General features: G+C 43.1%; 1 protein-coding gene across 3 annotated transcripts in view; it reads right to left on the reverse strand.

The window, feature by feature from the left end:
• Positions 1-14,477, reverse strand: part of nrp1a (neuropilin 1a) — a 58,239-nt gene extending 43,762 nt beyond the window's left edge. Inside the window, exons 1-3 of one of the 3 annotated variants that reach the window (XM_068303985.1) lie at positions 14,141-14,477; positions 12,297-12,715; positions 10,912-11,086 (exon numbers count right to left, since the gene is read on the reverse strand). In XM_068303985.1, the coding sequence (XP_068160086.1) occupies positions 10,912-11,086; positions 12,297-12,363 (242 nt within the window). In that variant the 5' untranslated portion in view covers positions 12,364-12,715; positions 14,141-14,477. Of the gene's footprint in view, positions 1-10,911; positions 11,087-12,296; positions 12,716-13,908; positions 14,050-14,140 lie in introns of those variants that run through there. The other 2 variants (XM_068303987.1, XM_068303986.1) reach the window with 2 other exon arrangements.
• Positions 14,478-14,996: the final 519 nt, after the last annotated feature.

Below are 14,996 nucleotides of genomic sequence, written 5' to 3' on the forward strand. Positions count from 1 at the left end.
AACCCTTACTCTAAATAAATACTTTCTCAAAGAAGCTGATTTTTAAAAAAATCTTGCTGTGGAAGCATCAAAAAGTAATTTATTAAAATTGTCATCCCATTTCACAGTTAGGACAGTACTGTTGTTGTCGCCATAAATAGTTTCCACTAACAAACATTGCCTCAAACATGCGACAAAGCGACTAGCTGCTAATATTAATAAAACAAAAGGTAATGTTGCATCGTAATGGACAACTCTAACACACCACATTCACATTAAATTATTTAATATTCTCACATGAAAATTGAATTTTTGGTGTATTTTTGGTGTATTGAATATTTTCTAATGTAATAATAATAATAATAATAATAATAATAATAATAATAATAATAATAATAATAATATTGTGCTAGATTTCTCAACATGTGAAAGTACAGCAATCTTGAGGACATGACTGAAAAAAAAAAACTAAAATACTGAAAACCATCCATCTCTGCACAATTTTCTTCTGCTAATTGCTATCATGAATATAGTGGGACTGAGTAAGTACAATTAATTACAATACTGCCCATGGCAAAAAGGAAATACACATTTAGCACTCGGTCCCTGTTCTGTGAGCTTCGGAAATGAAATTTCTTAGTGTACGGCAGCACTCTGAACATCTTAGTGTGCAGTAATTAATATTCATATGTGAATGTATGCTTTGCAAATGAAGCAGCCAACCCCTTGGGTACATTTCTAGGAAAAACTTCATAGAAACAAAACCATAGTGTAGTAATGGCTTCTTGATACCAAGCTTTTACACAATTTGGCAGTTATGTACCTTGGCATAACAAATCCAGAAGCTCGGTTATACTGTATAAGTAGCAAAGAATCAAAAACGAGAATCTGGAAATTGGCAACAAAAAAAAAAAAGTAAGTGATAAATACAAAGACATAAAGCAAACAAAGAAGATAGAAAGAATGAAAACACCTGCACCTTTTATCAAAGAAGGACAAGAAAAGAGAGGGAGGGAAAGAGAGGCACTCAGGCCCATTTCTGGGGCCATTACAGGAGGGAATGGCTTCCATTTGTCCCACCTTGACATTTGAAAGGATCTCTGATTACACAGGAGAAAGGGGCAGGGAGAGGTGAGAGAAGAGAGAGTCCTCGGCAGGAGTCTGTGGCACGGCTCAAATGATACGCCATCGTTACAACAATGAGAAGTCAAGGGTAAAAATAACAGGGCACGGGGAGAAAGGGGGCGGATGCCTACACTGTCTATTTTAAATGTTCTATCCTCGATGTGCTCCAGTCATTGACTTGCCCCCTAGGGGCACCAATGGAGGCAACTGTACGTAGACTCCCCGCAAGGAAGGAGATAGCACTGAGCTGCCTTGTCTCAACCTGCTGTATAATGAAGATGTAAAGACCCTAACCCCCAGAATGGTTCACAATGTATCTCAGTGCATTACAATACTCACACAGGGATCCAAGTATACACAGGCTAGGGTTACAGCTACATCATTTGGGTCGGCACCTGCATGATTTGAGAGTGGAAAGTATGTGCAGGATTTTGGACTTAAGTATAATCTTGATAAATATAGGCTGTCGACTCCTTTCCTATCGCCAGATGACAAATTTGCTCTTCTGTTTTTTTTTCCATTGTATCACAACTATAGCAGAAAACAGAGAACCATAGAGAGTAGCAGACAACACAGATTAACTTAATCCAGTAGACGTTTAAAAAAATCTTGCCCACCCAGGTGTAATGTTTACATCATAGCCAATCAGATATTTTCTCTGTTCCTTGGTGACGGCAAAATGGGTAGTGCTGTCGCTTTGCCGCAAAATGGTTCTGAGTCCTTTGCTGTCCGTTTGCATGTTCTCTCTGGGTTCTCCGGCTTCCTCCCACCTCCAAAAACGTGTATTTCAGGTGAAGTGGCTGGTTCAAAATTGTCCATAGGTGTGAATGTGCATGTGAGTGGTTGTTCGTCTACAGTATCTTGTGGTTCCACGATGCACTGACAATGTGTCCAGAGCGTCTCCCCACCTAATGCCCGTATTCTGCTGGGATAGGCTCAAGCAACCACTGTGACCCACTGTAGCACAGGAAGTGGTACAGTAAATGAATGCATGAATGAATGAATGAATGAATGAATGAATGAATGAATGAATGAATGAATGAATGAATGAATGAATGAATGAATGAATGAACTGATTTTGATTTAGAAAAAAGTAAGACTATGACACTAGTGACAGGATCCAAGAGCAGTATGCTATTTATTCTGACTATGTCACAGATAGGTGTTGCTTCCAGGTGACAGAACATCACTGTCCTGTTAGTGAGTACATGTGTAGTTTATCAGAGTCAAGCTGGAACCACATAACAAGAAGAAACATGAGGAAAGGGGAGATAATTGTATTAGTGACCTACTGAACTTTACATGGAACTCATATTAGCTAAATGAGTGCTACATAATTTCTCATTTTATTGGTTGATAATGGAAAACAAGAACAACATGCTCTCCCCCAAACCAAGCAGCATATGCAAAGGCCATCATCTATCTGTTTCTGATGCTGTTAGGAGCTACCCACGCTCCCCGCCGGGTAATGAGCTGTGTGCATGAGGAGCCTGCCACAGGAGAAGGAGGAGAGCGGAGGAGGAAGGGAAGGGATGGGGAAGGGAAGGGAAGGGAAGGGAGGAGGGGGGATGAGGCTGAGGTCAACGAGAGGTAAAGCTTTTGGGTACTTTTCAAAAATCTCATCTCCACAATGGGCAGGAAGAGAGGAACAGTGTGGTCGGTGTGATGGTGGTGTTGGTGGGTGAAAAGGAAACAGACTGGTGAGGCTGATAGAGAGAGTGTGAAGGCATGTGAGTTGACTGGTTGATAGAGGGAGCACAGGAACAGAGACAAAAGAGAGAAACATTGCAAGGAGCTGATAGAGGTAGTTGGTTAACAGGTGCCAAGACAATGCAAGCAAGACTCTGTGAAACATGCTCTCTCTCTCTCTATGAGGTTCTTTAACGTGGCTCCATAATGGCTAGGAGGCTTGAGGGCAATGGTAGTAATAACCGCACTGGGAATTATTCAATTACGCCCCATCCGTTGCCTCTAGCAGTCCTCTTTTTCTTTCTATTTGTCCTCCCTACAGTCTGTAGGGTTGAGGGTCAGGGAGCGGTCTAGGCTGGACACTCCATGACCCAGTCATCTGGTCACACTTGTAACCACTTGGTCAGAGGCAGCAGAGATAAACAGGAGTGAGCACTCCCCTTGTGAGTGTATACAATACACACAAACAGCAAACAGCAGCCATGGCTGACCTTAAACCACACAGTAACCTTGAGACAAGACAAACTATTTCTGGCTCTACTAGGAAGAGGAAAAAGGATGGAGATAAAAATAAATAAGAGGAAAGGTTTTGGTTTGTTTTTTTTAGCTTTTCTAACAGGCATATACTAGCATGACAGCATGAGTCCATGCCAGATTTTCTTTTAATGATGATCAGACTAGGGACAGGACATCAGTTCTTTAAAACCACATCCTTTATTTGATTGTGATAGCTACATTGTTCATGGTGCATGCAAAGAATTCAGATTTTCCAATGATGCAGCACTTTGCAAAGCCAAATAAGCCAAGCCACGGGAGTGTCATGACGAGAGGTGAATGTCTTCCGTGGCACTGGGAGGAGAGGCTGAATGCCTGATATTACATCTAAGTGCCAGCCGAACCCTGCCAGTTTTTGGAGGGCAAGGTGACTCTTCCATTTACTGGCCCTACAATCAAAATTTCCTGCCAACTTGGAGGTTGTCTGTCCATTACCATCATTTCCCCCTCTTTCATTGTGAAGTCCTCTGGGAGATTGTGTAAGCATAGGTGAGACAGAGGAGCCGTCTTTTCATTTACACCAGAGTAGGTATGGGCAATTCAGGAAATGTTGGACAGGTACCAGAGGTAAACGCCACTAATAGTGTTTTCACTGTAACCCTACTGTGATAATGCCACACAGTAGAATTATTTGCTGTCCTTTTTTCCCCTACAATTATTGCCATCTAACAAAATAAGTAAGAGGCTGTGAGAAAGAAATTGTGGAGGCCAAGGCAATGAAAAAGAAAATCTAATGTTGCCAATTTAGTGACAAGAGATCAAGCAAAGAGCAAACAAAGTGAGGGACTGTGAGTGGCTCTAACTCAATCAGAGAGCAGTGGGGTACCAAACCATCAATCACCATCTGCTTGCCGCTCCAGTCGGATCACGCAGAGTTGAGTGGTGGAGAAACACCAGCGGGCAGCCAGCTTGCTGTGCAAAAACACGTTGACCAAAAATGACCCCAGGATCTGGGACCCAGACAGGACGGTTTTTACTTCCTACCTAACAACCCTCTCACCCACTGCAAACAAACTTTGCTGTGACCAGAGCCCCTAGAGGGGCTCACTTGATTGTTTAAATAAAGAACTTGTGCTTGCTGAGCCCCCACACCTGCCACCCCTTGAGTATCTGTAAGCACTGGGGCGTTGGGGCAACAAACATGCCACGTAGGACCATGGCCACATCAATCAAAATCATTAGCCCCTTTCAAGGTTAGACCACAGAATGAAACATGTCTGACAAGCCTGGACACGCCGTATTAAAGTGTCCAGAACTCCCTCATCAATTCAACCAAACAGCCTCTTGTCTTCCCTTTCTCCACTGGGATGGCTGGATAAGTAAGACATTGGGGGGTAAGGCTCATAACAATCCACCCTTGACCAGAATACTGGTCTACCACCCACATATTACCAACAAAAATTATTCAATCACCCTCCTATGACTTCTTGGCAGTAACCATGCAGTCTTGTGAACTGCGAAATATGCATTTGATGAGGAGAAAAAAGGCAATTGATGAAAATCTGCTATTAATTATATCAAATAAGGCAGAGAAAAAAAAAGAAACATACTTGTTGCCAGCTGTTCTTTGGAAACAGGATATAATTAAATAACAGTTTCAATGGTGCTGGAAGAAAAATGACCATGACATTTTTTCACAGTCTTTAGAAATGTGCTCTCACTTCAGTCTTTTCTAGCAATCTGCTTTAGATATGATCTCCAAGCACACACTACTACTACCTCTAAGCCATTCCACAAAGTGTTTTCCTTATAGGGAAGCTTGTATTGGTTCGGGGGTTGGAAAAGAAAAAAGAATTCACCGGTTATGTGCCAGAAATGGCTTAGTGACACTCAGACTCTGGCAAACATGAGTCACAAAGTCACACATTGAAATGAAAAACAAAACAGGCTGATTCGTGAGACTGTGAGATGCTTTTGTGCTGTCGCGAGTATATGACTGAGGCTTGTAAAACAGTGGTTTATTTATGAGCGGGGGCTTCGTCTTCCTCTCTTCCTCTCCCGTTCATGCTTTTCCTGCTTCTCTGCTGTGAAGTGGACCTTCCTCCTGCTGTGAGGTAGAGTGGCTCAGCTCGCGGTTGTCGTCGAGTTGAGCATGAATCAAAGTGGTGACAGAGCAGCAGGGAGGATGGCAGATGCCACGGCCAGAAAGCTTTTCAATCAGACTGCCCTTCCAAGCCTTGGCCAAGGTGAAATGTTCACCGGTGAAATGAAAAAAGGACCCTTGACCTCACAGTCACATACATGTAGACATGCAGAAACACACATGTGCACAGACACGCTTTAATCCTGCTCATTATTCAGAGAGGAATCTTTCTTGTTGGAGAGATATTAAAAAGAGGAATGAGAGCGAAGAGCAACAGTTCTCTGAAGCAACATCTCTGGCTGCTGTCCTCTCTTTCTGCCCCCTGGTTAATTAAAAAGGTGAAAACTTAACATCCATCAAGGCTGTGGCTTTCATTTGTGTTGAATATCTCACCTTCATTAATGGCTCCATTTTGCAGGGAGCAAATTTGGTGATGTATTATAAATAGAAATTGAAAATGCAGAGTGCTAATCTCTGGAAGCTTTTCTACGCTGATGAAATAAGGTTTTGGTACAATCAGGCAGTGCAAACACAAAATATTCAAGGTGTATTTCACTTTGATACACTGCTGGAAAACTGGCTTTTCATAGTGAATTGTTTCAGTTCATTTTGGGTGTAATGTGATTTCTATTGTTATGAACCGTGGGAATTTGTTGCTGTGGTAGATCACAGGTACATAATTTCACCTACTTATTTTGAACCTGGTAGTTAAAAAAGGCGTTGTCCCCCTGCACACTCTTTCTTTTGCCATGTCTATTTTGCAACACTACTTTGAACTCCAATTGCACAAATGCTTCTCTGACACTCACACATTGACCACAGAAATAAACATCTGCTAATAGGCCATAAGCATCTCCAACAATCCTTGTCACTCCAAAGCTACATCCCCTTGGCCCGGGAGGTCGCAGCAGTTCCCTTCTTTTAAAAGCCTTTCCCTCTATGGGCCATTTGAGAAAAGATTCCTGTTGAGCTCCTGCCTTATTTATTTTCCTCCATGACAACGGCTGATAAATGGTCCCACAGCACATTTCTCCTTATTTGCCAATGGTTGCCTGACAGAGTGAGAAGGGAGTGTGGGGGAAGAATGAACTTTTCAGATATATCAAGGAGTTATCACTCATCGCTGTGAAGTTCTGCTGCTGTTTATCATGATGCTCTTCTATGACGTTGAGATGAGTTAGGAAAAGTATGGGTCATTTCCCCCAAAGCACATTCTGTTCTCCACTCTCACTTCCTAGAAACAGGTGGCTGTCTTTGTTGGGACATATGACCATCAGTGGGATTTCACATCACAAAGAAGGAGCCAACTATAGATCCAGGGTAGGGAAATACCCCACTCCCCCTTCTCAAGCTCCTCTTGGTCATCCCTGGAGTCCAGGCCTGGTTTGGACTGACAGGAGAGGCAGGATATCTATTGTAGAAGATACACAGCCGAAAATGTTTGCCTTCCCAGCAGGCCGAGCAGCTCTGCAGGGGCAGCTCGGCAGGAGATCGGAGTGGAAGGGGCAGAAGGACAGACAAAGCGGTGGACTACAATTAAAAGGAGGAAAAGAGTGCTTTTCCAAGCTTTGAGTTACAGGCACCTGAAGGCAGGGGGCTCTTGACGACTTTTGAAGCGTGGTGAGGCATGAGGCTTTCGCTGACTTTCCCTTCGATCTCCCCCACAAAGAACTGCTTGGGAAGGCATTCCTCAAATATCTCTGCTGCCTAGCACCCCACTACCATACATCTAATCTGAATCCCCCCTCCATCTACGGCACAGGCTGTCATAGTGGAATTTCAGTGGAGTCCAGAAAAACACCACCCAGACAAAGGGAAAAGCAAAGAAGGGGAGAGCTGAGAAGAAGACTGCTTCTTCCTCTCTTTGTAACAAACATCACCGTCTTTGACTGACTGGCTGGTTGCAAAGAATTTCAGAATTTTGAAGAAGTAACTGTTTTTTGGTCCAGTCAGCAAATCTGATGTCATCAATGATTCATAATGTTGTCTGCAGTGCATCATATCCAACAAAACTTCTCCTACTCCTACTTTGAGTCAGCAGAGAGAGAGAGAGAGAGAGAGAGAGAGAGAGAGAGAGAGAGAGAGAGAGAGAGAGAGAGAGAGAGAGAGAGAGAGAGAGAGAGAGAGAGAGAGAGAGAGAGAGAGAGAGAGAGAGAGAGAGAGAGAGAGAGAGAGAGAGAGAGAGAGAGAGAGAGAGAGAGAGAGAGAGAGAGAGAGAGAGAGAGAGAGAGAGAGAGAGAGAGAGCTCGGGAGACCAGTCTGCAGCTCTATTTGTGATCAAATGTGGAAACAGATTTTATAACCAGACTATCTTACTCAACAATAAGAAACCTCATCTGACATACACATGAAATATATTTCCTATCAATCTGTCTTACATGAAACCTGTGTGTCATTTGTTTAGATTTTCATCCCCAGGAACCTCCATTTTCGATTCAGATGGCAGGGCTGTCACAGACAGACGAGCCTGACGGTCCTTATCAGACCGCAGGGAAACAGAGGACATACGATTGGAAGGAGCGGGCGAAAAGCAAATCTATTTACTCCACTTTTTCACTTGAGCTTAGCGCGCTCATTCCACTGATTTTCAGAGTTGAATTGACTTCAAATATTTGCTTTGATGTGGCCTGTGCCTTCGTCTCAAACTTCATTAGCTGTGTTCAGCCGCGAGGGCGGCCCCCTGAAACTCCACTCTGTGAAAGTCTACAACGGTGCGTGAAAGGTAAACACGTTCTGCATTCAGAATTGCAGGGCTCACTTAGTCGCCTTATCTCTGTGATGAAGTGTTTTCCTCCTTCCAGCTCTCAGGATACAGGCCTCTGCACTTCCCCAAACAAACCTGTCAAGGCTAGCGCACACGTGCAACGACACCGACGCGGCCCGGCTCCGCTCAGTTAAGGCTGTTTTTTTTCTATTTTTGAGAACCGCTTTGAGTGCTTCTTGTTTGGTTTGCTGATAACAGTCGTGTTTGGGAACATGTGGTGCATGTGTGTTCCATTTACCCACTAATTAGATTGCAAGGCAGTGCACTGAAGCATGCATTGCAGCCGCCCCCCAACCCTCCACCCTCTTTGCCAGTATATCAGATAAGGAAGCCATTCTGACTCTCATCAGTTTCCATTATGTAAGGGCTGATTTGGTGAGTGGAATTTGCGACAGCGAGTCTGATGGTTCCAACACAAATAACACCCAACTACTGTCTACAGATGCACAACTATTCCCCGCATAATCGAGTTACCTATGATATGTTCTGTCAGCGATGACCACAATAACCCAGCCTCATGTTACATGATGCCGTACTTTCAAATTAAGAATGAGTTTCATGTCATGGCCTGTCTTTGGTGGCTAAAGTCAACGTGAAGCAGCACAAAGTGGAATACATGGTGAAGCGGAACTAAAGTCCCACGAAAACCGCACTATTAAAACATTTAAAATCGAAACGGCGCACTAAGTTGAAAACGGGTAAAAGCTGTAGGTCAGGTCAGCCTCATTTTCCAGTAATCTGTGTAGCCCACAAGAATGAGAGGCTGCTGGGGGTATTTGTTGTTAGACAAATGGTTTATAACTGTATAACCACACACCGTTGATAGAACATAGATTGTGTCTGTATGTAGCGAATAAGTCAATAAAGTACAGGCAACAAAGAGACGGAGGGATGCAAAGTGAACACAAAGACACCAACCAACCTACAGCTTCTGGCAAATTTGAACACAAATTAATTTGCAAACCCCAAATTCAACAGGTGTTAAAAAACAAAAAGTGGGGTAATTTGTAAATGATACACTGATGGATCAGTTAACTCAAGAGTCGGCCTTTTTTTCAACACAGAAAAGAGCTCTTTCTGAAGCCTGCAGGGCATAGGCTAATTTTTTTTTTTTTAACTGAGCATGTTTGGACACAGGAAATTCATTCCTGACTAATTTGATTAGTACAAGCATTGTTACTGCTAACCCCCTCTTCCTGTCCCTTCCTCAGTCTCTCGTTCTAACCAAGCGTTTTCGACAGTTTAACGGTCCCTCTGGTGCTGAAATCAGACCCCAAAAAAGAAGTGTCAAACAGCATCCAGCCTTTAAAAGACAGCAGCATTCAGCCGGTTATAAATCTCTGACAGCAGGAACAAGAAAAAAAAAAAGGTTAGAGTGTGATTGAAATCCGGGATTAAAAAGCCAAACCCTGAAAACGTATGCGGGGACCATTGAGGAAGCACAAAAGGAGCCCAGGGTCTAGATTTTGGGTGGAGCAGGGATACAGTAACAGGATCCAGTAAAGCCCTGTTCTCTCCTGAGCCCTGCAGCATAAACAAACAGCTGAGACAGAGCAGGGCAGAGGCACTGACACACGCACACACACACACACACACGCACACACACACACACACACACACACACACACACACGCACGCACACACACGTACAGGCAATCAGAGTGAGGCAGTCTGCCCAGGCGAGGCTCACCTTAGGCCATCCACACTGACACAGGCTCATCACATTACTGTCTGTCTCTGGTTTCATCGGCTTAAACTATCTCTCTGACAACAGGTCCGCCGCTTAGCCTTTTGTTGGATGCAACAGTTCACTGCTTACAAGTCAAATGAGGATCAGTGCCTGACTGTCACAGAGAGGCTGGCATTAAAAGGGACATTTCACCTGGCTTTGAATTGAAAACGCCTTTTAATCAGATCCTTTTCACATGATTGACATAAAAAAAAAGTGACTATCTGGTTAAAATAAGCTCAGGCTTTATTTCATGTCATTAATTATCCTGAAGCTGGAAATTTTAAGAAGAAATATGTCAGTAAGTGGTTCATGAACACGGACCTTTTTTCCTTCCAGTGTAAAAATTAACCACAGCTAATGGCCTCCAGTGAATTTTCGGGCACTTAGGTCTCCATCAACGCCCTAAAAGTACAGCAATTAAATAATTATTGTGCGATGACTTCTCTCCACAAAGACGGGAAACGAGCTCATACAAACCCAAATGGCAGGGGTGATAGATTCCAGCTGCCCCGTTCACCGACACAGCACTGACGCTCTCCGAGCGCCTGCGGACGCTAGATGGCGCAGTTTCATGTGCAATATACTGTACATGAGTGGGGGGTTATCACGCACACATTCACTCACATCACGCTTGCGGCGACTTATATTTATGGTGTTAAATAGAAACACACGCAAATGCAAAGACGCGCTCAGCATCTTAGTGTTGTGGTTGTTGTGACGTCTGAAAGCCAAGAGGGAATCTTGGAAAAGTTCCATGACAGTTTCTTTTAATGAATACTGTTATTAATTCACCATTATTTACTGAATTAAACATATACGGATTATTTTTAAAAAAAAATCATTTTATCTCATTTTTACCAACACACTTTGTTTATACTCGAGGCTGCAGGGATAAATTCAGATTAAATGTAGGACTTTTTATTGTTGGAGTTAAACTCACATCTGTTACTCATGAACATGGTCGCTAAATCGTGATGTACTTACTTGCATTCCCGGTCCTCCAGATCGAAATGCGGATTGAAGTTGATGAGGATCCGCTGGTGAGGACCAGGCGCAGATATCACCCATATGCATTTCTGAGAGGGGGGATAAGACATGGGGTATCCAGGCGAGGTGAGGTAGTTGGCGGTAGAGATTCTGATGTTGCCTCCACATTTATCTGCAGTGGGAGTGAAAAGAAGTGTTAGAAAATGGAGAAGAAAAGACGCACATTTCATATTTCGGGGTTTATTTGATACTCGGTTTTTATTCTGACACAGAGAGAACATTTTCACACCAGTTCTTGTGTGTCTGCATTAAAACAGCATCACTACAATCCTGTTTTCATTTTAAACCTTAACTTTGAATTTTATGAAACTTTGAGGGCCAATTAAATTATGAAGTAAGGTTACCCTGTCTATTCCGACAGGCACATCAAACAAACCATATAACTTGGGAGCAAAGAACAAGACCTTCATTACTATAAGAGTTTAATGTTATCAGTTGTGATATTATGTTTAATATTTTACATTTATATTCATGGTGAGCTGTAATGCTGTCAACAGATTTTAGTCTGAGGCACAATGGCGTGGATCAAAGTTTCACCGAGAAAAGTTCCCCATGCAAACCGGCCGGTTCAGGAATAGAAAGTTTAAATTAAGACACGTCCTTATAAGTTATTGTTCGTGAAAAACAAAAGTCACAGAGATCCGGTTCTTTAACTTCCCCACGACTTTTGTCATTAAAAACTTGATTTTCAACAGAGGCCCGTTACTGCTCCTCACCATCGTCTGTTCTTTTGTGTTTTGATTATATCACATTTTATCATCTATCATCTGCTTTCTGATCAACAAATATACTTCTGCCAATCTTTTGATTCCAACACATGAAACGAAACTGATTGCATAAGAATAGAAGTTCAGCCAGTGGACTGACTTTTTGAACTCCAGCATAGCTGCAAAACACAGTTCTTATTAAACTACAGCTGGTCCCCGGGCAAAGCGATTAAAACCATTCTAGGAAACAATTCTATAAATATTTTGTTGTTGCGTAAACACACAAAAAGCATGCTTAACAAATATTTAAAGTCAAACTAAAAACCTCATTACTCTTCATTGGTGTTCGACGGGGGTGTCAAATTAAGGAATAAACACTAAGGATTTAGATTCCTAAGGTATATAAAGTCACTATTGAGCACTAGTGTCAGTGTAGAAAGGGCATCAGATGTTTTTTCTATAGGTGTTGGCAGAATTGGCAGGTGAGCGCCTTCATGAGTTTGCGAAAAGATCAGCGGGGATCAGAGGAGGTTAAGCTGTTAAAAAAATACTGGGATTAGTAGCTTTACAGAGTTTATAGAAGCTTCATTTAAAGATATCACATGTCACACTTACCGTTTTTGTGAGCCTTGACCATCAAAAAAATCCCCATGAACAGGATGAAAACTAATCCACAATGCATCCTTGTTTTCTCACCAAAAAAATAAAATTACGCACATAAAAAAAAAACTCCGAACTTAAACTCCTCCGACAGTTTTTTTTTTTTTTTTGGCAAGTAGTCGTCTCTCTTCCTCTTGACTCGACAAGTAAAGTAGAAGTTTCTCTTTTTAAAAACTGATATGAGTGCGGCTCAAGTCGCTGGCATCCTGTCATTCAGCTCCTGTTTCCTCTCGCCTGTGCCGGCTGCGCTCCTCTCTCCAGCGCCGACCGTTCCATATCCTCTCCAACGAAGCCAAGATATGTTAAGATAAGAAATGGCCCACTCCTTTTGTGGTCCTACTCCGTCAAATAATGAGGCAGGAGGTAATCCTCGACTGTGGAGTGAAAGGAGAATGAAGGAGGAGTGAGCAGGTTAGGAATACGTGCAGCGTTCATGCGCTCTAGAAATGACCAAATCGGTGTAAAAAGCCGCTGCTGCTGATGCAAACGGGGCTCCACAGAGAGGGGTACACCTCTTCCCCAAACTGTGTCCAATTTTCTTTTATAGGATCAGACTGGGGGACTCATAGATTGATGACTGGTTTCATTACAAATACCAAAGCTACGTGAAAAAAGCTGTGTCTTTATATGTAAGCGGAGGTGCAAACTGAATCATAGCGCACCAGCACTCCGTTAAGTGACATGACTCTCCTTTCTCTCTCTCTCTTACTCACTCCCCATCCCTCCCTCTCTGTACTCCTATGAAAAGGAGCTACAGATAAAAGGAAGATGCAACACACCAGGACTCCCTCAAGGAACATTTATTTTGGGATAACCTATTTAACGAACTTACGCTCGGATAAAAACGTCATTATGTTTTAGAGTGGATTATTCGGAATTCCTCAGGGTATTTTCTCGGGATAGCGTCCCCTCTCCCTTCGCTTTGATCGCTGCATGCGATACTCTGAACTCCATAATCAACTAAAGCTACCCTTTGTTTTATAATATCGATTTGTACCTATAAACAGATCATGTGGAGTAGTATTTGTCTTAGACTTTTTATGACATGTCCGTTGTCCTCCCCACAGTGTTTCCCCCTCAGCCCTTGGACTTCTTTTACGCACCAGTAGCCATCCAGATGCGCTGACGGTTGAAGGCTGCCCCACAACAGTGACACAATCGAACTTACGATCTGAAATTTAGGGGAAATCAATTAAAGCGTAAATTATAGTAGCCTCGACACTCAAAGTTGCCCTCTGTGGGTCACGCTGCACAAAAAAAAGGAGCGGAGCGGAACGCAGTGAATTCTGTCCGCACACATCCTGTACAGCTATTCAGCATAAACCTAACGCAAGTCAAAACACTGCTATGGAATATCGTACTATGTATTTTGTAACGTGTGCGTCTTAAACGGATACCATAAAGAAGAGTAATGGGATCATATCAGCCGAATTTACAAAAATTGTCTCGGATAATTGTGGGAAATTATTAAAACCTCGAATAAATAATATCCTTTACTGCACTTAAACACAGCGTTACTTCTTCCTTCTATATGTTTATTATAAACACTAAAACCAGCTGCATTCACCTGCGTCTTGAGGACTCGCAAACCCGCAGGCATCCAGCCCTCCTCTCTCCACTTCCAACATGCGTGGAGCCGAGTATACAGTCCGACAGGCTCCCCGGGTTTTTAGTTAAAATGACACCTGATCTTCTTCACAGCCCAGGAGTAAAAGAAGTTATCCCCCCCCCCTAAAGCCCCCCCCTTTAAACGGCGGTGAAGAACCGCAGAGCAGTCCGGTTCAGTCGTGGGTCCTCACCGCGCAAAGACGCACAGCCGATGCCCGGAGAGTCGCTCTCCTCTCGGCGTACAGACGAGTCTCCTCCCCGCCGATCTGTCAGCGATTCTCCGCTCGACTCGATCCCGTTTGTTCAGCGCTGTCACGAGTGTGTGGGGCAAGCAGGCAGTCCCAAAAACGTCAAAGGGGTAAAAAAAAAAAAAAAAAAAAAAGTACCGAGAAGCAGAGCAGTCCTGGTTGATATGTCAATAAGTTGTTTTTAGTTGGTCTCTCCTTGGATCACCACTGTCTGCCTCTACACCTATGGAAACGCACAGGGTTTGAGTCCCTGCCAACCCCACACGCCCCTTTACGAGTTCGAGTGTGTGGAGAGCGAGAAGAGAGGGAGGGGGAGAGTGGATGGAGCGTGGAGGAGGAGGAGGGGGGGTATTCTGAGCAATCGAGATGCAGATTTCACACAGCTGCCTCTCAGCAGCGTGGTCTTTACTGGACTCAGAAATCACATTTGAACACATCAAATGCTCAAACCCGATGGCGTGTGCGATTCCTGCAGATCTGGAATCGATCTTTTCTTTTCCTTTTCTTTTTTTTTTTATCTTGAATGACTCAAAGAAAATATGTCTTGCCTTATCTTCTCATATCAAACATTATTTGATAAATGAACGTCCTCTAAAGAGACAGCATTACAGTATATTTACACATTATTACGCGCCACATGTCCGGTTTTGTGGGAGACTCTTATTGTGTGCAGTCAATAAACAGTGGAGCTGTCATCTTTTGGGGGTATGTACAAGTCTTTCAGGTGGTGATCAGGAATGAAACTAAAATTTATGCCCACAGAAGTCCACATTTGTTAAGAGTTACAACACTGATAAAC

Source organism: Antennarius striatus, chromosome 20, assembly GCF_040054535.1.
Source record: "Antennarius striatus isolate MH-2024 chromosome 20, ASM4005453v1, whole genome shotgun sequence".
In the NCBI taxonomy this organism is placed as follows: Eukaryota; Metazoa; Chordata; class Actinopteri; order Lophiiformes; family Antennariidae; genus Antennarius; species Antennarius striatus.